General features: G+C 51.3%; 1 protein-coding gene across 2 annotated transcripts in view; it reads right to left on the bottom strand.

Moving 5' to 3' along the window:
* The window catches only part of ssbp4 (single stranded DNA binding protein 4), a 166,540-nt gene that overhangs the window by 40,932 nt on the left and 100,169 nt on the right, over positions 1-25,439 (bottom strand). For both annotated transcript variants that reach the window (XM_072482377.1, XM_072482376.1), the window contains exons 5-6: positions 4,841-4,930; positions 102-185 (exon numbers count right to left, since the gene is read on the bottom strand). In XM_072482377.1, coding sequence (XP_072338478.1) covers positions 102-185; positions 4,841-4,894 — 138 coding nt within the window. In that variant the 5' untranslated portion in view covers positions 4,895-4,930. The remainder of the gene's footprint in view (positions 1-101; positions 186-4,840; positions 4,931-25,439) is intronic.

Raw genomic sequence — 25,439 nt, 5'->3', positions numbered from 1 at the left:
GTCAGTTCTCTTTCCTACAATCGGGACATTGGACTCTTCCCTCCAATGGGAACCTGAGCCCTGTGCCTTCCCTCCCCTCTCCAATGTCAGAAAGCACTTACCTGACCATGGGGGCCCAATATGGGGTTGTTGGGGTTGTGCGGAGGTGCCTGTGTGTGAGGCGATGGCTGCGATCCTGGGGGCCCCTGTAACAGAAAATAAATTAAAGATGAGTGACAAATGGGAGAGACGCCGCATGATTAAAGTGCTCCTCACTGATGCACAAAGGGGAAAATGTGCAGGATAATGGGGAAAGAACAGGCGGCTGGAGCTAACTGGACGGTGTTTTCAAAGAGCTGGCACTGACACAATGGACTGAATGGCCTCAATCTGTGGTCAATCAGCAATGCTCTGGCCAATCCCTGGGGGGTATCAATAACGCCAGGATCAAACCCTTAGCCACAATAGGTGCACAATAACTCGAACGAGCCTCAGTTCCCAGGACCAACACTTGAACAATCAGTTCATATATAGCGCTGTGGCGGTTATGTAACTAGAGTAAATTTAAACTAGGTTGGCAGGGGGATGGGAACTTGAGAGGAAATTGAGAGAGAAGAGAAGAGAAAAACCGGCAGTGGGAAGTAGAAAACTATTAACTGATCAGGAGAATATATCAGATAATTGGCTGGTTTAGGGGCTGGTTTAGCACAGGGCTAAATCGCTGGCTTTGAAAGAAGATCAAGGCAGGCCAGCAGCACGGTTCAATTCCCGTACCAGCCTCCCTGAACAGGCGCCAGAATGTGGCGACTAGGGGCTTTTCACAGTAACTTCATTTGAAGCCTACTTGTGACAATAAGCGATTTTCAATTGTATCAAGGTAAATCGAATACATGGAGAGTTTGATAGAACTAGAGTGGGCAATAGTAACTCATTCGATTGGGTCAGCGTGGGGCGGCATGGTGGCACAGTGGTTAGCACTGCTGCCTAGGGCGCTGAGGTCCCAGGTTCGATCCCGGCTCTGGGTCACTGTCCGTGTGGAGTTTGCACATTCTCCCCGTGTCTGTGTGGGTTTCACCCCCACAACCCAAAGATGTGCAGGTTAGGTGGTTTTGCCACGCTAAATTGCCCCTTAATTGGAAAAAAATAATTGGATACTCTAAATTTATATTTAAAAAATGACTGGGTCAGAGAAAGGGGGAAGAGCTAAAATGTCTAAATCAGGGTTAATGTGCAGGTAGGTGAACGCATAGGTCAAGGATTGGATTAGATTTGTTTATTGTCACGTGTACCGAGGTACAGTGAAAAGTATTTTTCTGCGAGCAGCTCAACAGATCATTAAGTACATGAGAAGAAAAGGGAATAAAAGAAAATACATAATAGGGCAACACAAGGTAACTACAAAAGCACTGGCATCAGATGAAGCATACAGGGTGTAGTGTCAATGAGGTCAGTCCATAAGAGGGTCATTTCGGAGTCTGGTGACAGTGGGGAAGAAGCTGTTTTTGAGTCTGTTCGTGCGTGTTCTCAGACTTCTGTATCTCCTGCGGAATCTATCTGGCTGGAGATAAGGAATGAAAAAGGTGCAAGAACATTGATGGCTGTAGTACACTGACCACCAACTAGTGGAAGGGATGTAGAGAAACAAATTTGCAAAGATAGGTGCAAGAATTATAATGGTGGACTTCAATTATCCAAATAGAGACTGGGATAGGAATAGCGCAAAGGGACACAAAGAATGAGAGTTTCAGGCGAGAGCTTCAGGAGGACCAGAGGGAAGTGAATAAAACTGATCAGAATAGCATGAAAAGAGGCAGTCAGCTAACGGAAAAAGAGATTTGCAAGGTTTTCCATGAGCACCTAAACAGTAAAAAGTTGGTGAAAGAAAGAATAGGGCCGATTAGGGGTCAAAAAAGGAGGCAGAAGCAGAAGTATCAAATTAATGCTTTGCATCAGTCTTTACAAAGGGAGAGGATGCTACCCAAGCAGAGGTGAAAGGAGGCCACTGGTACACTCGAGGAATTCACATTTGAAAAGGAGGAGGTGCCAGAAAGGCAATCTTTACTTAAAATTGACAAGGTACCTGGACCTAATGAGATACATCCAAGGATACTGAGGGATGTGACAGTGGAAATTTCAGAGGCACTGAGGATCTTCCTTAGACGCGGTGGTGGTGCTGGAGGACAGGAGAATTGCAAATGTTACACCCTTGCTCAAAAGGGGATGCAAGAATAATGCAAGCAACCATAAAGTGACATGTCTATGTCCTTTCGTAGTTTCAAGACTGGGCAGCACAGTGACTGGGCAGCACAGTAACTGTGCTGTGTGCGCCCCATACCACAATCTGTTAAATGTTGTGGGTCAGGTGAACTCCATGATACACTTTGGGGTTCCCTTAAACCCTGGCCCATAACACGTGTCTGCACCGATCCGTGTCCCGCCCAATCCCTACAACCCCATAACCTAACCTTCACATTCCTGGACACTAGGGGGCAATTTAGCCAAAACCCACCCCGTGCACCTTTGGACTGTGGGCGGAAACCGGGGCATCCACGCAGACCTGGAAGATTGTAGAAACTCCACCCAGACAATGACCCACGGCCGGAATTAAACCCTGGTCCCTGGCGATGCGAGGCAGCAGTGCTAAACACCGTGCCGGCCATGATATACGTATCCAAAAGTCCTGAGGGGTATGGAAAGGGTAAATAGTGAGAAACCTTTCCCTCTCTCTCGGGAGAGAGGGCATAGATTCAAAATAATGGGCAAATGGTGTAGAAGTGGTGAGGAAACATTTTTCACTCCAGAGGGTGGTTGGAAACTGGAACAAAATTCCTGAGCTGGTGGTGGGGGCAGCTTCGATCGAGGTATTCAAAAAAAGAATTGGATTGTAATCTTAAATTAAAAGAATGTGCAAAGTTACAGGAATACAGCAAGGGAGTGGGACGAGGTAGAATGCCCTTTCACAAAGCCAGTTCAGACTCGATGGGCCGAATGGCTTCTTTCTGCCCTGTAAAGATTCTGTGATAATATACCCGTATGTCAGATAAGAAACAGAAAGGGGCGTCCTGATAGGCGTCTTTAGGATTATGAAAGGGTTTGTAGGGTAAATGTAAAGAAGGGAGAGTCCGAGGGAGATTGGACAGAAGTATAAGGCAGCCATTAAAAATCCAACAGGGGATTCTGGAGAAACCTCTTCACCCAGAGTGGTGAGAATGTGGAACTCGCTCCCACAGGGAGGGATGGAGATGAATAGCAGAGATTTATTTCAGGCAGAAAGCTGGACAATCAGATGACGGGAGAAAGGAACAGGAGGAGGTGCGGATGGTGTGAGATGATGAGGGGGTTGGAGGAGACTCGTGCAGAGTCTAAACATGAGCATGGAGCAGTTGGGCCGAATGGTCTGTAACTGGCTGTAAGCTTTCTGTAAACTGTTCAAATTCTTAGCTGCATGTAAACCTGGCCTTTATTCAACATGGCAAAGTAACTATCCCCTCCACCCCGTCAACTACACTGTAGGGCGACACGGTGGCACAGTGGTTAGCACTGCTCCCTCACTGCGCCAGAGTTCAATTCCAGCCTCGGGTGACTGTGTGGAATTTGCACTTTCTCCCCTTGTGGGTGGTGTGCTCTTTCAGAGAGGATGAGTGCAGACTCGATGGGCCAAATGGCCTCATTCTGCACTGTAGGGATTCTATGGTTCTATGGAACATTAGTTTGCACGCATTAACTTGAACAGTGAAGCAGGAATTAATTCCGCCTACGATTCAGGCAGGTTAGATTGGTCAGAGAGAGTGAAGACGGCCCCAACACACTGCCAGAGAAAATGCAAAAGAAGGGCACCGACCTTCGTGTTACTGCCTGTGCAGTAAACACAGACTACCACATGGGGGCAGGGCTGCCTGCAGAATAAAAGCAACAGCACTTCAACAATGGAGTGTCAGAGAATCAGAACGAGCACAAAACAGAGTGCAGAGGGGAAAGAGAAAATAGCGGAGAGTCGGATACCAGAGAACGACATGAGACAAAGACAAAGAAAGCAGAGGATGAGGGAAGCGGGGATTTCAGATGGTTCGAGACAGAGTTAGAATGCTGATGGGAGAGGGGGCCCGAGAGAGAGAGAGAAAATAGAGATTGATAGAGACAGGGCAGACAGTGAGCAGAAAGAGAGCATGAGACGGATAGTAAAGAGAGACGGTGGGGATTAACTAAATTTATTTTTAAAAACTAGAGAAAGTGAAACAGAGCAGAGAGATAAGGAGAGAGAATGCAGGTTAGGTGGATTGGCCATGCTAAATTGCCCCTCAGTGTCCCAAAGGTTAGGTGCGGTTACTGGGTTACGGGGATAGGGTGGAGGTGTGGGTTTAGGTAGGGTGCCGTTTCCAAGGGCCGGTGCAGACTCGATGGCCCTCCGTCTGCACTGTAAATTCTATGATTCTATGAGAGGAAAAGAGGGGAGAGAAAGATTGAGAGAGGAATAGAGGGGAGAGAGGGATTGAGAGAGGAATAGAGGGGAGAGAGGGATTGAGAGAGAGGGGGGACAACAAATTGATCATTCCACAGTGCATCACTAGAATGTCCAATCATCGCCTTTGAACCAAACTGAAACTGGACTTAGTAGATATTCAGCCACAGATGGCATCACCTGATCTCTGGATGGCAAACTGGGGCCAATAAAAGACTTATTCCGAAGCACACTTTCACCATGTTAAAGGCTCTATGTAAGTGAGAGCTGTTGGTTATAGACATGCGAGAGGGCCTGTTTTTATTTGGTGCCCTGAGGGTTCCTCCTATGCCCATCTCACACAGCCCCTGGGTCCGAAACCTGCCCCTTCACTTATCTGTACAATGGTTAAGTTGTGGGTACCTGGAAGAAGCCAGGGGGCAGAGGAAGACCTGGCGTCCCCTCACTGGGAGTCATGTTTCCCAGCACAGGGCTTGGCGCTGCTGCGGCACTCTGCAACGAAAACACAACCAACAATGGGTTAGAATCCACACTTCATACCAACCTCTCCCCCATACAGTCAGACACTCAGACAGACCAGAGGAATGTAGTGAAGGCCATTACTTAGTCACTGGTCACTGGCCACAACACAGGCTAAAAATCCATCACAGCGCTCAGCTTAAGGGAGAGAGGCCACAATCTTAAACTTCCAAAGCAAAACAGAAAGAACAGTGACACATTATAGTCACAAACTGGAATCCAATCAGCGGGGCGGGGGGGGGGGGGGGGGGGGTATCATGGAGTGAGTTCCAGACTGGAATCTAATCGAGGGGTTCAGGGGTTTATATATAAATAACAGATACCCGGGAGTGAGTTCCAGACTGGAATCTAATCGAGGGGTACAGGGGTTTATATATAAATAACAGATACCCGGGAGTGAGTTACAGACTGGAATCTAATCGAGGGGTTCAGGGGTTTATATATAGAATAACAGATACCCGGGAGTGAGTTACAGACTGGAATCTAATCGAGGGGTTCAGGGGTTTATATATAAATAACAGATACCCGGGAGTGAATTACAGACTGGAATCTAATCGAGGGGTTCAGGGGTTTATATATAAATAACAGATACCCGGGAGGGAGTTCCAGACTGGAATCTAATCGAGGGGTTCAGGGGTTTATATATAAATAACAGATACCCGGGAGTGAGTTACAGACTGGAATCTAATCGAGGGGTTCAGGGGTTTATATATAGAATAACAGATACCCGGGAGGGAGTTACAGACTGGAATCGAATCGAGGGGTTCAGGGGTTTATATATAAATAACTGATACCCGGGAGTGAGTTGCAAACTGGAATCTAATCGAGGGGTTCAGGGGTTTATATATAGAATAACAGATACCCGGGAGTGGGCCACAGACTGGAATCTAATCGAGGGGTTCAGGGGTTCATATATAAATAACAGATACCCGGGAGTGTGTTACAGACTGGAATCTAATCGAGGGGTTCAGGGAGGTTTATATGTCGACTAACAGATACCCGGGAGTGAGTTACAGACTGGCATCTAATTGAGGGGTTCAGGGTGGTTTATATATAGAATAACAGATACCCGGGAGTGAGTTACAGACTGGAATCTAATCAAGGGGTTCAGAGTGATTTATATATAGAATAACAGATACCCGGGAATGAGTTACAGACTGGAATGTATTCGAGGGATTCAGGGTGGTTTATATGTAGAATAACAGATACCCGGGAGTGTGTTACAGACTGGGGGCGTCATTCTGCGACCCCCCCGCCGGGTCGGAGAATGGCCGTTGGCCGCCGTGAATCCGGCCCCCGCCCCCGCCGAAGTCTCCGGTACCGGAGATTGGGCGGGGACGGGAATCGGGCCGCGCCGGTTGGCGGGACCTCCCGCTCAATTCTCCGGCCCGGATGGGCCGAAGTCCCGCCCAGAAATTGCCTGTCCCGCCGACGTAAATCAAAGCTGGTATTTACCGGCGGGACCAGGCGGCGTGGGCGGGCTCCGGGGTCCTGGGGGGGGCGCGGGGCGATCTGACCCCGGGGGGTGCCCCCACGGTGGCCTGGCCCGCGATCGGGGCCCACCGATCCGCGGGCGGGCCTGTGCCGTGGGGGCACACTTTCCCTTCCGCCATGGTCTCCACCATGGCGGAGGAGGAAGTGACTCTCCCCACTGCGCATGCGCGGGGAACTGTCGGCGGCCGCTGACGCTCCCGCGCATGCGCCGCATTTCCGTGCCAGCTGGCGGGGCAACAAACGCCATTTCCGCCAGCTGGCGGGGCGGAAATCCCTCCGGCGTCGGCCTGGCCCCTCAATGTTGGGGCTCGGCCCCCAAAGATGCGGAGCATTCCGCACCTTTGGGCCGGCGCGATGCCTGTCTGATTGGCGCCGTTTTTGGCGCCAGTCGGCGGACATCACGCCGTTGGGGGAGAATTTCGCCCTGGAATCTAACTGAAATGTTATGGGGTTTATATATAAATAACAGTTACCCGGGAGTGTGTTACAGACTGGAATCTAATCGAAGTGTTCAGGGGTTTATATATAGAATAACAGATACCCGGGAGCGAACAACAGACTGGAATCTAATCGAGGGGTTCAGGGTGGTTTATATATAGAATAACAGATACCCGGGAGTGAGTTACAGACTGGAATCTGATCGAAGTGTTCAGGGGTTTATATATAGAACAACAGATACCCGGGAGTGAGTTACAGACTGGAATCTAATCGAGGGGTTCAGTGGGTTTATATATAGAATAACAGATACCCGGGCGTGAGCTACAGACTGGAATCTAATCGAGGGGATCAGGGTGGTTTACATATAGAATAACAGATACCCGGGAGTGAGTTACAGACTGGAATCTGATCGAAGTGTTCAGGGGTTTATATATAGAACAACAGATACCCGGGAGTGAGTTACAGACTGGAATCTAATCGAGGGGTTCAGGGGTTTATATATCGAATAACAGATACCCGGGAGTGAGTTACAGACTGGAATCTGATCGAAGTGTTCAGGGGTTTATATACAGAACAACAGATACCCGGGAGTGAGTTACAGACTGGAATCTAATCGAGGGGTTCAGGGGTTTATATATAGAACAACAGATACCCGGGAGTGAGTTACAGACTGGAATCTAATCGAGGGGTTCAGGGATTTATATATAGAACAACAGATACCCGGGAGTGAGTTACAGACTGGAATCTGATCGAGGGGTTCAGGGATTTATGTATATGGTGCGATTTAACCGAAACATTTTGAAGTGTAATTTTGGGAGGCTTTTGCAGGGTGTTTCTTGACAATTTTTTTGGGTGAGATCCATCCTGGTATTTACCCACACCTTGTAACTTTCCTGGGTCTTGGGTCTCGCCCACAGGGGAGCAGAACCCGGTGGTCAAACCAGCTCCTCAGGGACCGTGCTGCCATTTTGAAGGGGTGTCCCGATCACTAAGTGGGCTTGAGGGACCCCCACCCAGGGGCAAGGTTACCCCCCCTCCTTCCCAAGTGAGGACACCCCGCTGTGGGTCGCTGAGAACCCTTCCCTTTCAGACCTCCCCACCCACCCTTTTCGGCACTTTTCCCTTTTCAGGGCCTGCACCATTTAGGAAGCCCCCTTCACACCGACCTTCAACCCCTCCAGGCATTCATTACCCCCCCCCCCCCCCCCAAACCCCTCTTCATGTGAATGGCCCCTCTCAGGCCCCGACACTTGGCAGTGCCACCCAGGCGCTTGGCTCGGTTTATATACAGAAAACAGATACCCGGGAGTGAGGAAGGCTGTTGAATGTGAACTAACTTTGTCCCTTTCCTGTTAGAAGCTGCTATCGGTGTCTCCTGACAGTCTGGAACCTATTTCCAGGTTTAAGTTTATCTTATCGCTTTGGATTCACACTGAATCCCAGTTCTGGTCCTGGGTGGAGGGTGGGGGAGTCGCAGAGAGGGAGAGGGAGGGGGGAGAGTGTTGGTGGATGCCGAGGAATGTGGATCGAGTTCAGAGTGAGCCCGGCATTGGTGAATGCGTTAAACACATAACAGAGGCAGCAGAAAGCAATCTGTCTCCAATACTCCTCCATAGGCACCATTCGCCTGCGTGTGAATTAGTACTGATCAGCATCTCACTCCCTCCGCCCCCTACCCTCTATTCCCCCCCCCCCTCCCCCACCCACCCCCGGCCTCCACAACAGTCCCCAGGGTATGTATAACATCATCCTCTGCTTCCTGCAGCTCCCCAGCCAATCAGGGAATGTTTTTTTGAGACCAGGTCATGCATACTAATCAGAGGAAAACTGAAGTGCTGCAGGAACCGCTTCTCGCCAACTGGAACATCAATATTGTTACAGAGGATACCCCAGAAATACACACCAACTGCAAGGGCACAGCACTGGACAGTGCCCAACTCCCCTCATCTCATCGGCTGGGCTACAAGCACCATCTGCCCCTGTCAGCTATTAGCTCCATCATCCCAGGAGCCATTTGTCACTCCGATATTTAACCATGATTGGCAACACAGCCAAGCCCAAGCCCCCCCCCCCCCCCCCCAACCCACAACCACCACCACACACATACAACACAGACAGTCTTCAAACATATACAGGGACATGGACACACACAGACACACACACAGAACACAGACAAACACACACAGGTACATGGGCATGAACACACACAGACATATATACACACACATACATAGACATACATAGGCACATGTAGACAAATATACATGTACATATGGACATACATAGACATGCACAAAAGATATATATGCACACACATATAGTCATATATACACACACACATGGGCAGCACAGTGGCACAAGTGGTTAGCACGGTTGCCTCATGGCACTGAGGTCCCAGGTTCGATCCCGGCTCTGGGTCATTGTCCGTGTGGAGTTTGCACATTCTCCCCGTGTCTGCGTGGGTTTCACCCCTACAACCCAAAGACAGGATAGGTGGATTGGCCTCGATAAATTGCCCCTTAATTGGAAAAAAATGAATTGGATACTCTAAATTTATTTTAAATATATATATATATATATACACACGCACAGACAGATACACACACATAGACATATATACACACACATAGTCACACACACATTGACACACAAACACACACACACACATATAGACACATATACGCATTGACACAACATAAATAGACACACAGGCACACAGTGATATGGACACAAACGTGCAGAAACACACACACACAGACTCACAGGGACATGGACACAAATGTGCAGAAACACATGTGCACATAGACACACAGTGACATGAACACACACACTCAGACACACACACTCAGACACACACACATAGACACACACACGCACATAGACACACAGTGACATGAACACACACACTCAGACACACACACATTGACATGAACACGCACATGCAGAAACACACGCACACAGTGAAACACACGGGGCTGGACTCTATGGTTCCCCAGCCGTGGATTTCCCGTTGGCGGGAGGCGATGCACCGTTCGTTGGCAGTGGAATTCTCTGTCCCCGCCACTGACAGCGGGAATTCCCATTGAAGCCACCCACGTTGCTGGGAAACCCACAGGTGGGGGTCGAGCTGCCGGCAGGAACAGTGAATCCCTCCACCAACAAATGGCAGGAGAATTCCGGCCACACACACATGCACACGCACTGACATGAACACACACAGTAATGAACACACACACACTGTAATGAACACACACACATACACACTGTAATGAACACACATACACACTGTAATGAACACACACATAGACTCACAAACACAGTAATGAACAGACACACACTGTAATGAACACATACACACTGTAATGAACACACACACATACACACTGTAATGAACACACGTACACACTGTAATGAACACACACATAGACTCACAAACACAGTAATGAACAGACACTCACTGTAGTAAACACACACAGTAATGAACACACACTCACACTGTAACGAACACACACACTGTAATGAACCACACATACACACACACACATTGTAATGAACCCACACACAGAATCACACATATAGACTCACACACTGTAATGAGCACACACAGAAACACACTCTTACGCACTGTAATGAACACACACAGAAACATACACACACACATACTCACACACACACTCTCACACACTGTAATGAACACACACACACACACAGAAACACACACACTCACACACACTGTAATAAACACACACACAAAGAAACACACAGACTCACACATACTGTAATGAATGCACACAGAAACACACACACAGACTCACACACTGTAATGAACACACACACAGACTCACACACTGTAATGAACATACACAGACTCACACACTGTAATGAACACACACAGACTCACACACTATAATGAACACACACACAGACACACATAGAAACATACACGCACACACACGGAAACATACAGGGACATGGAGACCATATAAACAAAGACACACGGTGGGATTCTCCGATGCACCAGCCGGCCAATGGGGTTTCCCATTGTGGTTAGCCCCACGACGTCGTGAAACCTCCGGCGCGTGTGCGCTGCTGGCGTAACGGAGAATCCCGACAGCGGAGAATCCAACCCACAGATACCCACATACACACAAAGAAAAACACAGGGTGATGGACATGAACACACACACACATAGAGAGAGACACACACACAAACGCCCAGACACTAACATACACAGAATCACACAAACAGAGACACAGACACTCACATACACATAGGCACATACATACATACATAGACACACACATAGAAACACACAGGGAGATGGACTCACACATAAACACATGCACACACACACACACAGGCACACATGAGGACACACAGAGACACACATGGAGACACAGATAGATTCTCAACACAGACACACATATACAGGCATGCAGATATACACAGACACACAGAAACAAGACACAACATAATCACAGACACACATATGTACACACTCACAGACACAGAGACCCACATATACAATAATAATATAATAATCTTTATTAGTGTCACAAGTAGGCTTACATTAAAACTGCAATGAAGTTACTGTGAAAAGCCCCTAGTCGCCACACTCCGGCGCCTGTTTGGGTACACAGAGGGAGAATTTAGAATGTCCAATTCATCTAACAGCATGTTTTTCGGGAAATTGTGGGAGGAAACTGGAGCACCCGGAGAAAACCCCACGCAGACACGAGGAGAACGTGCAGACTCCACACAGACAGTGATCGGGAATCGAACCTGGGACCCTCGAGCTGTGAAGCAATGTAGCTACCCACTGTGCTACCGTGCCACAATCCCCTATAACATTCTGTCCAATTGTGGTTTTGGTCATCCACTCGCCCACCAACAACCCCCACCCCTCCCCACCAACAGCCCACACTGACCCCCACACCCCCGACCAACAGCCCACACTGACCCCAACCCCTCCCCACCAACAACCCACACTGACCACCCCCCCACCAACAGCCCACACTGACCCCCACACCCCCGACCAACAGCCCACACTGACCCCAACCCCTCCCCACCAACAACCCACACTGACCACCCCCCCCACCAACAACCCACACTGACCCCCACCCCCCACCAAAAACCCCCACTGACCCCCACCCCCCACCAACCCCCACCCCTCCCACCAACAACCCACACTGACCCCAACTCCTCCCAACAACCCACACTGACCCCCAACACCCACCAACAACCCACTGACCCCCCTCCCCCCCAACAACCCACACTGACCCCCACCCCCCCCAAACAACCCACACTGACCCCCACCCCACCCCCCCACCAACAACCCACACTGACCCCCACCCCCCCCACCAACAACCCACACTCCCCACCAACAACCCACACTGACCCCCACCCCCCCACCAAAAACCCACACTGACCCCCCCACCAACAACCCACACTGACCCCTCCCCCAACAACCCACACGGACCCCCCCCCAACAACCCACACTGACCCCCCCACCAACAACCCACTCTGACCCCCATTCCCCCCAACAACCCACACTGACCCCCGCCCCACCAACAACCCACACTGACCCCCACCCCCCCCACCAACAACCCACACTGACCCCCCCCACCAACAACCCTCACCCCTCCCACCAACGACCCACACTGACCCCAACTCCTCCCAACAACCCACACTGACCCCCAACACCCACCAACAACCCACTGACCCCCATTCCCCCCAACAACCCACACTGACCACCCCCCCCCACCAACAACCCACACTGACCCCCACCCCCCACCAAAAACCCCCACTGACCCCCACCCCCACCAACCCCCACCCCTCCCACCAACAACCCACACTGACCCCAACTCCTCCCAACAACCCACACTGACCCCCAACACCCACCAACAACCCACTGACCCCCCTCCCCCCCAACAACCCACACTGACCCCCACCCCCCCAACAACCCACACTGACCCCCACCCCACCCCCCCACCAACAACCCACACTGACCCCCACCCCCCCCACCAACAACCCACACTCCCCACCAACAACCCACACTGACCCGCACCCCCCCACCAAAAACCCACACTGACCCCTCCACCAACAACCCACACTGACCCCTCCCCCAACAACCCACACGGATCCCCCCAACAACCCACACGGACCCCCCCCCCCAACAACCCACACTGACCCCCCCACCAACAACTCACTCTGACCCCCATTCCCCCCAACAACCCACACTGACCCCCGCCCCACCAACAACCCACACTGACCCCCACCCCCCCCACCAACAACCCACACTGACCCCCCCCACCAACAACCCCCACCCCTCCCACCAACGACCCACACTGACCCCAACTCCTCCCAACAACCCACACTGACCCCCAACACCCACCAACAACCCACTGACACCCTTCCCCCCAACAACCCACACTGACCCCCACCCCCCACCAACAACCCACACTGACCCCCACCCCCCACCCCCACCAACAACCCACACTGACCCCCACCCCTCCCCACCGACAACCCACACTGACCCCCACCCCCCCACCAACAATCCCCAACCCTCCCCACCAACAACCCACACTGACCCCCACCCCCCCACCAACAACCCACACTGACCCCCACCCCCCCACCAACAACCCACACTCCCCACCAACAACCCACACTGACCCCCACCCCCCCACGAACAACCCACACTGACCCCCCCACCAACAACCCACACTGACCCCCCCAACAACCCACACTGATCTCCCCAACAACCCACACGGACCTCCCCCCCCAACAACCCACACTGACCTCCCCCACCAACAACCCACTCTGACCCCCATCCCCCCCCAACAACCCACACTGACCCCCCCCCCAACAACCCACACTGACCCCCCCCACCAACAACCCACACTGACCCCCACCCCCCCACCAACAACCCACACTGACCCCCACCCCCCCCCACCAACAACCCACACTGACCCCCACCCCCCACCAACAACCCACACTGACCCCCACCCCCCCCCAACAACCCACACTGACCCCCACCCCCCACCAACAACCCACACTGACCCCCCCCAATGCACACTGACCCCCACCCCCCCCACAAACAACCCACACTGACCCCCACCCCCCCCCACCAACAACCCACACTGACCCCCACCCCCCACCAACAACCCACACTGACCCCCACCCCCCACCAACAACCCACACTGACCCCCACCCCCCACCAACAACCCACACTGACCCCCACCCCCCACCAACAACCCACACTGACCCCCCCCCAATGCACACTGACCCCCACCCCCCCCACAAACAACCCACACTGACCCCCACCCCCCCCCACCAACAACCCACACTGACCCCCACCCCCCCACCAACAACCCACACTGACCCCCACCACCCCACCGACAACCCACACTGACCACACTGACCCCCCCACCAACAACCCACACTGACCCCCACCCCCCCCCACCAACAACCCACACTCCCCACCAACAACCCACACTGACCCCCACCCCCCCACCAACAACCCACACTGACCCCCCCACCAACAACCCACACTGACCCCCCACCAACAACCCACACTGACCCCCCCCCACCAACTACCCACTCTGACCCCCATCCCCCCCCAACAACCCACACTGACCCCCCCCACCAACAACCCACACTGAACCCCAATACCCCCACCAACCCACACTGACCCCCCCCACCAACAACCCACACTGACCCCCACCCCCCCACCAACAACCCACACTGACCCCCCCACCAACAACCCACACTGACCCCCCACCAACAACCCACACTGACCCCCCCCACCAACAACCCACACTGACCCCCCCCACCAACAACCCACACTGACCCCCCCCCACCAACAACCCACACTGACCCCCCCCCACCAACAACCCACACTGACCCCCCCCCACCAACAACCCACACTGACCCCCCCCCACCAACAACCCACACTGACCCCCACCCCCCACCAACAACCCACACTGACCCCCCCCAATGCACACTGACCCCCACCCCCCCCCACAAACAACCCACACTGACCCCCACCCCCCCCACCAACAACCCACACTGACCCCCACCCCCCCCACCAACAACCCACACTGACCCCCACCACCCCACCGACAACCCACACTGACCACACTGACCCCCCCACCAACAACCCACACTGACCCCCACCCCCCCCCACCAACAACCCACACTCCCCACCAACAACCCACACTGACCCCCACCCCCCCACCAACAACCCACACTGACCCCCCCACCAACAACCCACACTGACCCCCCACCAACAACCCACACTGACCCCCCCCACCAACAACCCACTCTGACCCCCATCCCCCCCCAACAACCCACACTGACCCCCCCCACCAACAACCCACACTGAACCCCAATACCCCCACCAACCCACACTGACCCCCCCCCACCAACAACCCACACTGACCCCCACCCCCCCACCAACAACCCACACTGACCCCCCCACCAACAACCCACACTGACCCCCCACCAACAACCCACACTGACCCCCCCCCACCAACAACCCACACTGACCCCCCCACCAACAACCCACACTGACCCCCCACCAACAACCCACACTGACCCCCCCCACCAACAACCCACACTGAACCCCAATACCCCCACCAACCCACACTGACCCCCCCCCACCAACAACCCACACTGACCCCCACCCCCCCCACCAACAACCCACACTGACCCCCCTCCCCACCAACAACGCCCCCTGACCCCCCCCCCTCCCCACCAACAACGCCCCCTGACCCCCCCCCCCCTCCCCACCAGCAATGCCCCCTGACCCCCGCCGCCAGCAGTGTAAAGTGTGCTTGGTGCCTGCGAGCAGTATGTGTAAAGCTGATGGTTACATTAACAACAGGGAATGAGGATTTGCCTGTTCGGCACCCCCTCCGCACACGGCAACTGGACTCAACACGGCTCAAAAATGGGTGAAACAAAATATGTAAAAATGATTCGCCAAAACATGAAACCTTTAAGATCAATAAAGCAGAATGTTAAATGTGGCAGAAACAGAGTAAAACGCAGAGATCTGATTAACTCTGTGTCAGTCTCCCTCTCCGTCACCAAAAATCTCCTATTCACCAGCCAGCAGTGTATTCAGAATTATTAAAAATTAATCTGGATAGAGGCACATCAAGAGCTGCTTCTCCCATCCATCCTTCAGCCAGGTGAGCAGACTGCGCGCTAACGGTAACCATGGGAACCCCAGGTTTGGATGCCTCTTGAGTGCCCATTAAAATCCTTTACCTGTCAATCATCCCTGGCCCCCGAGAGGCAACTCGGTCTCACTAGCTTACAGGAGCCCGCAGTCTCTCACAAACCACAATTCAAATTACAGCTGACAAATGGTCTATATTTTTTTAAGAGACTTCCCTTGAACCAGGGCCGGTAACAGAGCTTTATTCTATCAGGGAACGTGGGCGTCGCAACCAAGACCAGCATTTATCGCCCGGACCCAATTCCCTTGGAAAAGTGGTGGTGAGCTGCCTTCTTGAACAGTGCAGTCTATGTGGTGTAGGTACACCCACAGTGCAGATAAGGAGGCAGCTTCAGGATTTTGAACCCATCGAAAGTGAAGAAATGACCGATACATTTCCAAGGAGGTGGTGTCCACATGTGGCTGCAGCCCTTGTCCCTCTAGATAGTAAGGGTCACTCACTATGCAACTGTACAGAGTCATTGTTTATTCAGGGTGAGGATCACTCACTGTGTAACTGCACAGAGTCACTGTTTATTCAGGGTGAGGGTCACTCACTGTGCAACTGTACAGAGTCACTGTTTATTCAGGGTAAGGGTCACTCACTGTGTAACTGTACAGAGCCACTGTTTATTCAGGGTAAGGATCACTCAATGTGTAACTGTACAGAGTCACTGTTTATTCAGGGTAAGGGTCACTCACTGTGTAACTGTACAGAGTCACTGTTTATTCAGGGTGAGGATCACTCACTGTGTAACTGTACAGAGTCACTGTTTATTCAGGGTGAGGATCACTCACTGTGTAACTGTACAGAGTCACTGTTTATTCAGGGTAAGGATCACTCACTGTGCAACTGTACAGAGTCACTGTTTATTCAGGGTGAGGGTCACTCACTGTGCAACTGTACAGAGTCACTGTTTATTCAGGGTAAGGGTCACTCACTGTGTAACTGTACAGAGCCACTGTTTATTCAGGGTAAGGATCACTCACTGTGTAACTGTACAGAGTCACTGTTTATTCAGGGTAAAGGTCACTCACTGTGTAACTGTACAGAGTCACTGTTTATTCAGGGTGGTGGTCACTCACTGTGTAACTGTACAGAGTCACTGTTTATTCAGGGTGGTGGTCACTCACTGTGTAACTGTACAGAGTCACTGTTTATTCAGGGTAAGGGTTACTCACTGTGCAACTGTACAGAGTCACTGTTTATTCAGGGTGGTGGTCACTCACTGTGTAACTGTACAGAGTCACTGTTTATTCAGGGTAAGGGGCACTCACTGTGCAACTGTACAGAGTCACTGTTTATTCAGGGTCAGGGTCACTCACTGTAACTGTACAGAGTCACTGTTTATTCAGGGTAAGGGTCACTCACTGTGCAACTGTACAGAGTCACTGTTTATTCAGGGGATGGTCACTCACTGTGCAACTGTACAGAGTCACTGTTTAATTAGGGTAAGGATCACTCGCTGTGTAACTGTACAGAGACACTGTTTATTCAGGGTAAAGATCACTCACTGTGTAACTGCACAGAGTCACTGTTTATTCAGGGTGAGGATCACTCACTGTGTAACTGCTCAGAGTCACTGTTTATTCAGGGTGAGGATCACTCACTGTGTAACTGCTCAGAGTCACTGTTTATTCAGGGTGGTGGTCACTCACTGTGCAACTGTACAGAGTCACTGTTTATTCAGGGTAAGGATCACTCACTGTGTAACTGTACAGAGACACTGTTTATTCAGGGTAAAGATCACTCACTGTGTAACTGCACAGAGTCACTGTTTATTCAGGGTGAGGATCACTCACTGTGTAACTGTGCAGTCACTGTTTATTCAGGGTGAGGATCACTCACTGTAACTGTACAGAGTCACTGTTTATTCAGGGTAAGGGTCACTCACTGTGTAACTGTACAGAGTCACTGTTTATTCACGGTCAGGATCACTCACTGTGTAACTGTACAGAGACACTGTTTATTCAGGGTAAGGATCACTCACTGTAACTGTACAGAGTCACTGTTTATTCAGGGCCAGGGTCACTCACTGTGTAACTGTACAGAGTCACTGTTTATTCAGGGTGATGGTCACTCACTGTGTAACTGTACAGAGTCACTGTTTATTCAGGGTAAGGATCACTCACTGTGTAAGTGTACAGAGTCACTGTTTATTCAGGGTGATGGTCACTCACTGTGTAACTGTACAGAGTCACTGTTTATTCAGGGTGATGGTCACTCACTGTGCAACTGTACAGAGTCACTGTTTATTCAGGGTAAGGATCACTCACTGTGTAACTGTACAGAGTCACTGTTTATTCAGGGTGAGGATCACTCACTGTGTAACTGTACAGAGTCACTGTTTATTCAGGGTGAGGATCACTCACTGTGTAACTGTACAGAGTCACTGTTTATTCAGGGTGAGGGTCACTCACTGTGTAACTGTACAGAGTCACTGTTTATTCAGGGTGAGGATCACTCATGGTGTAACTGTACAGGGTCACTGTTTATTCAGGGTGAGGATCACTCACTGTGTAACTGTACAGAGTCACTGTTTATTCAGGGTGAGGGTCACTCACTGTGTAACTGTACAGAGTCACTGTTTATTCAGGGTAAGGGTCACTCACTGTGTAACTGTACAGAGTCACTGTTTATTCAGGGGATGGTCACTCACTGTGTAACTGTACAGGGTCACTGTTTATTCAGGGTGAGGATCACTCACTGTGTAACTGTACAGAGTCACTGTTTATTCAGGGTGATGGTCACTCACTGTGCAACTGTACAGAGTCACTGTTTATTCAGGGTGAGGATCACTCACTGTGTAACTGTACAGAGTCACTGTTTATTCAGGGTAAGGATCACACACTGTAACTGTCCAGAGTCACTGTTTATTCAGGGTAAGGGTCACTCACTGTGTAACTGTACAGAGTCACTGTTTATTCAGGGTAAGGATCACTCACTGTGTAACTGCACAGAGTCACTGTTTATTCAGGGTAAGGGTCACTCAATGTGTAACTGCACAGAGTCACTGTTTATTCAGGGTGAGGATCACTCACTGTGTAACTGTACAGAGTCACTGTTTATTCAGGGCCAGGGTCACTCACTGTGTAACTGTACAGAGTCACTGTTTATTCAGCAGGATGAGGATCACTCACTGTGTAACTGTACAGAGTCACTGTTTATTCAGGGTGAGGATCACTCACTGTGTAACTGTACAGAGTTACTGTTTATTCAGGGTAAGGATCACTCACTGTGTAACTGGACAGGGCACACAGGTTTGAACCCTGTTCCCCTGCTGGCGTACCCACCACTTTATCTGTCCCATGCCGCCAGGAGAATACAAATCGGTGATTTGCTTAACAGCCGGGCCCCCCCCTCCACCCACCATTGTGCTCCATTCCCACAGTGAGAAATGCACTGGGCGGGCTTTAGTGCAAGCTTGGACCTGCAGGTGCGTCAAGGTGGTCAGTGCACAAATGAGATTCCCCCCAAAGTCCATCGGAAGGCCACACTCCCCCGCAGATGCAAATCCGGCCCCCTCCTGTTGAAAGTAGAGGCATAACCTCATGAGCACTTCCATTATCTCGCCCACATTGGAGAGTGGATCCCCCACTTTCTCTCTCATCCTCCATCTGTAAAACAACCTCAATGGAACTGGAACTTCTCTCACAACTCGTCCAGGCCGGCAAATCTAACTTCCAGAAACATGTCCCTAAACCTCTCCACGCCCTCCCTCTTCCATGCCATAAACCAGCGGTTCGATTGCTATGGCAAACAAAAACAGAGACATTTGATGTCCCTGCCTTGTACCCCCATTCAATTGGAAATGATTCAAGGATCGGACTCGATATGGGGGCGAATGGTCATAGAATCCCTACAGTACAGAAGGAGGCCATTCAGCCCATTGAATCTGCACCAACCCTTCTAAAGAACACCCTACACCTAGGGCGCACCTCCACCCTATCCCTGTAACCCAATAACCCCACCTAACCTTTTAGACTCTGAGGAGCAATTTAGCATGGCCAATCCACCTAACCTGCACATCTTTGGACTGTGGAAGGAAACCGGAGCACCCGGTGGAAACCCACGCAGACATGGGGAGAATGTGCAGATTCCACAGTCACCTGAGACTGGAATTGAACCTGAGTCCCTGTGCTGTGAGGCAGCAGTGCTAACCACTGTGCCACCGTGCCTTCTGGATGAAAGAAATTTTGTGCACAGGGGTCATGTCTGTTACTGCACCACTCTCATTTTACCCTGCTAGATTCTCTTTGAGCCCGATTTGGAATCAGTTTAGGCAGCATGTCACTGCTGGCTCCTATCTGTAGGAACCATAGATTTCTGCCATCTGTCTTAGAATCATCGTTTATGGCATGGAAGAGGGAGGGCGTGGAGAGGTTTGGGGACATGTTTCTGGAAGTTAGATTTGCCGGCCTGGACGAGTTATGAGAGAAGTTCCAGCTCCCGAGAGGGAATGCATTCTGGTACATTCAGGTGCACGGATTTTTATGCAAGGAACTTCCTTCATTTCCCTTGGTACCGTCGTCTTCACTTATGGACAGGGTCCTGTCCTTGGCCAAGTTAGGGGAGGGGAGGATTTTGCAGGTCTATGAGTAGATGTTGGCTATGGAGCAGGCATCGTTGGAGGAGGTAAACATGAAGTGGGAGGGTGATCTTTGGGGGGGGGGGGGGGGGGGGGGGGATGTGGAGTGAAGCTCTTCACAGGGTCAATTTCACATCCTCATGTGCGAGGTTAAGCCTGATCCAGTTGAAGGTGGTGCGCAGGGCTCACCTGACCAGGGCACGTACGAGTTGGTTCTTCTCAGGGGTAGAGGATAGGTGTGAGTGGTGCTCTAGAGGACCGGCGAATCACACGCACATGTTTTGGTCTTGCCCCAAGCTTGTTAGTTTCTGGGTCGCCTTTTTTGATCCAATGTCAGGGATTCTGGATGTTCAGCTGGATCCGTGTCCATTGGTGGCCATTTTTGGAGTTCCGGACTCGCCGGTGCTGCAGACTAATAACCTGGAGGCGAGGTCTGCTTGGGTGGAGGTCCCGGTGCCACCTAAGGCCTCGACTTGGTTGGGGGACCTATTGGAATTTTTGGGACGGTCAAGTACACCATGAGGGGGTCGGTGGAAGGATTCTACTCGAGGTGACATCCCTTCATCTCCTTTCTCAGGGAACCGGTTACTGTCGGCGTTAGGGTGTGAGTTTTGTCTTTTTATGAAGGTTCAGTTTTCTCTATGGGGGGGTGAGAGGGGAGTGGGGGGGGGGGGGGGCTGGGGGATTGGGTGGGTGTACTTTTGGTATCGAAAGGGGCTGGGATTTGTTCTATTGTTGTCTTTTGTTATAATTAAAATCTTTTTGAATAAAAATATTTTTCTAAAAACGAATTGCTGCGTGAAACGATCTTAGGATCGGTGACCAACTGGTGATCAGAGAATGACAAGACGGAACGGTTTAGAGAGAGAATTCAGCGACTGAAATCAATGACGTTTACAGGACAGAAATGTCCACTGGAGTGGGATTGGAAAGGTGGCCTGGATCGGAGGATTTCTGGGATAAGGAAGCAATGATCGGCTGCAATCCTGTGATGTACACATCTGCTGTGGACCATGTTCAACACTATGATGTTGGGGGTTGGAGGGGGGGGTAAGGTGGCGGGGGTTCTAATAGTTGAGATAAATCAGAGATCCCGTGTGGAAGGGGTTGGGGGGGGGGGGGGACTTTGAGGGTTCAGGTGAGACTAAGAGGACAGGGTCGGCAGCATTGGCAGCTTTTGCTCATTTGAATGACACGGCCGTGCTCCCCATTAAAACCTGTTAGGAAAGGTACAGATTCACCGCTTGGAACAACAAACGGGCAAAGCTCTGACAATGCTCCCGATCGACAGAATTTGGCAAACGGCACCACCGGTTCCTTAATGGTGGATTTGAAACACAGTTCCTCATAACACTGTCCCTCAGAGTCCCAACACCTCCACTTCCACCCTCACTCCAACAATCACAGTTTAACAAACCTCACACTTAACCCAATATACCAGCAGCACAAATTATTTCCACTGCCAGACCTGTCCCCACCAATACTGTACCCCAGTGTTAGACAGTGACAGACCTGCCCCCAGTACTGTACCCCAGTGTTATACAGCGACAGACCGGTCCCCACCAGTACTGTACCCCAGTGTTATACAGCGACAGACCGGTCCCCATCAGTACTGTACCCCAGTGTTACACAGTGACAGACCTGTCCCCACCAGTACTGTACCCCAGTGTTATACAGTGACAGACATGTCCCCACCAGTACTGTACCCCAGTGTTATACAGTGACAGACCCGGCCCCACCAGTACTGTACCCCAGTGTTATACAGTGACAGACCTGTCCCCACCAGTACTGTACCCCAGTGTTACACAGTGACAGACATGTCCCCACCAGTACTGTACCCCAGTGTTATACAGTGACAGACCCGGCCCCACCAGTACTGTACCCCAGTGTTATACAGTGACAGACCCGGCCCCACCAGTACTGTACCCCAGTGTTATACAGTGACAGACCTGTCCCCACCAGTACTGTACCCCAGTGTTATACAGTGACAGACCTGTCCCCACCAGTACTGTACCCCAGTGTTACACAGTGACAGACATGTCCCCACCAGTACTGTACCCCAGTGTTATACAGTGACAGACCCGCCCCCCAGTACTGTACCCCAGCGTTATACAGTGACAGACCCGCCCCCCCCCAGTACTGTACCCCAGTGTTGTACAGTGACAGACCCGCCCCCCCAGTACTGTACCCCAGTGCTATACAGTGACAGACCCGCCCCACCAGTACTGTACCCCAGTGTTATACAGTGACAGACCCGCCCCACCAGTACTGTACCCCAGTGTTATACAGTGACAGACCCATCCCCACCAGTACTGTACCCCAGTGTTATACAGTGACAGATCAAGTCCCCAGTGAGAGTGTCTTCAGGAGAAATAGGGAAAAAAAACGGCAGGCAAAATCTGTGGGTCGGCATTCTCCGTCCCGCCGCACCCGTTTTCTGGTGTTGCGCGCCCCCGCCGGCAGCGTGATACTCCATCCCGTCAGCCAGCCAATGGGCTTCCCCATTGTGGGCACCCCCACGCCTTTGGGAAGTCCGCGGGCGTGAGTGCGCTGCCGGCGAAATGGAGGTTCCCGCCAACGGCGAATCCAGTCCGTGATCTTTTGAGGCCATTTTATTTCTTCTCCAGTGAATCGGAATAAGTGGAGTGAGAGACATGGGACAGTGGAGAGATGATGAACAGGGAGCTTTGAAGGTGATCAAACCCTAATCGTTGAAAAACTGGGGAAAATTTGAGGTCTTTTGTCCTAACTGAATACAATTATGCCGTTTGATTTCTTTTGATACTCAATTTGGAACAGTAAACACAGGGATCAAAGAAACTATAAACCAACCAACCAGCCTCCACTAATTGTACCTGGACGGTGGGACAATTAAATTGAAATGAAATGAAATGAAAATCACTTATTGTCACAAGTAGGCTTCAAATGAAGTTACTGTGAAAAGCCCCTAGTCACCACATTCCGGCGCCTGTTCGGGGAGGCTGGTACGGGAATCGAACCGTGCTGCTGGCCTGCCTTGGTCTGCTTTAAAAGCCAGTGATTTAGCCCTGTGCTAAACAGCCCCTCTGACAATTAGTGAATGATCCTCTGCTCGATGGGTCCAACGTGGGTCACATCGCACATTAACCAGGAACACAGGCAAGGGGTAAATCAGATTGCAGAGGCTCGTCTCTCACACTAACAAGTGCGCAATTAATTGGCCTGAATTAATGATGTTAATTGCAAACAGACACGCAGAAAACATCAGTTGTTCACTTCTGAAAACTGCAGGTAAACGACCTGAAGATCAAGTGCTCATTGACAATGCTGAGGCCTCACCGTCTCCATCATCGAATGCACTACTTTCACAACCATACTGATTATTATACAGTAAATCTTCAAAGTTGTGGTTCGAGCCTCTGAAAATCATGGCTTTGAGGGAATCATCGGTTCTCATTGGAATCAATGTGAAAACCGCAATGAAGATTCCTTCAGACAATATTCGCCTGAAATAAACTGATGTACAAGTTGAAATACTGCACCGTACATGTACCACATTGTGGTTTCCGAGCTGGAATAACATGCAAAATAAAGTAAATCATTGAATATAACAGAAACATTATACACATTCAAAATAGATAGCACAGAATCACCCATACAAGCCCTGAGTGGCCCAGTTTTTTGTGTCTCAAACAGCATTCCTGAATCTCAGGCCAACTTCCCCCCTGCTTTCCTTTCTTACCCTCTCTCCTCTCCCACTCTGCCTCTCTTCTTTCTCACTCTGTCTCTGCCTCTCCTTTCTCACTCTGTCTCTGCCTCTCTCTCTCCCTCCTTTCCCACCCGGTCTCTCTCTCGCTCCTTTCCCACTTGGTCGCTCTCTCATTTCTCATCCTTCTCTCCTCTTTCTCACTCTATCTCTTTTCCTTTCTCATATACTCTCTCCTTTCCCATTCTGTCACTCTTATTTATTTCCCATTCCTACTCCTTTCCTACTCTGTCTCCCTCTCTCCTTACCCACCTTTCACCAACTCATGACATCCAAAGGAGCTTCAAAGCCAGAGAGCGAGGGTCAGTGTGTGTGGAACCCGTACCCCAGTGAGAGTCAGTACATGTAGAACCCAGCCCCAGTGAGAGTCAGTGTGTGTGGAATCCACATCCCAGTGAGAGTCAGTGTGTGTGGAACCCGTACCCCAGTGAGAGTCAGTGTGTGGGGAACCCGTACCCCAGTGAGAGTCAGTGTGTGTGGAACCCGTACCCCAGTGAGAGTCAGTGTGTGGGGAACCCGTACCCCAGTGAGAGTCAGTGTGTGTGGAACCCGTACCCCAGTGAGAGTCAGTGTGTGTGGAACCCGTACCCCAGTGAGAGTCAGTGTGTGTGAAACCCGCACCCCAGTGAGGGTCAGTGTATGTGGAACCCGTACCCCAGTGAGAGTCAGTGTGTGTGGAACCCGTACCCCAGTGAGAGTCAGTGTGTGTGGAACCCGTACCCCAGTGAGAGTCAGTGTGTGTGGAACCCGTACCCCAGTGAGAGTCAGTGTGTGTGGAACCCGTACCCCAGTGAGAGTGTGTAGGACCCGTACCCCAGTGAGAGTCAGTGTGTGTGGAACCCGTACCCCAATGAGAATCAGTGTGTGTGGAACCCGTACCCCAGTGAGAGTCAGTGTGTGTGGGACCCGTACCCCAGTGAGAGTCAGTGTGTGTGGAACCTGTACCCCAGTGAGAGTCAGTGTGTGTGGAACCTGTACCCCAGTGAGAGTCA

Source organism: Scyliorhinus torazame, chromosome 18, assembly GCF_047496885.1.
Source record: "Scyliorhinus torazame isolate Kashiwa2021f chromosome 18, sScyTor2.1, whole genome shotgun sequence".
In the NCBI taxonomy this organism is placed as follows: Eukaryota; Metazoa; Chordata; class Chondrichthyes; order Carcharhiniformes; family Scyliorhinidae; genus Scyliorhinus; species Scyliorhinus torazame.
The sequence above is the reverse complement of the archived record's forward strand: the minus strand, read 5'-3'. Positions and strand labels throughout refer to the sequence as shown.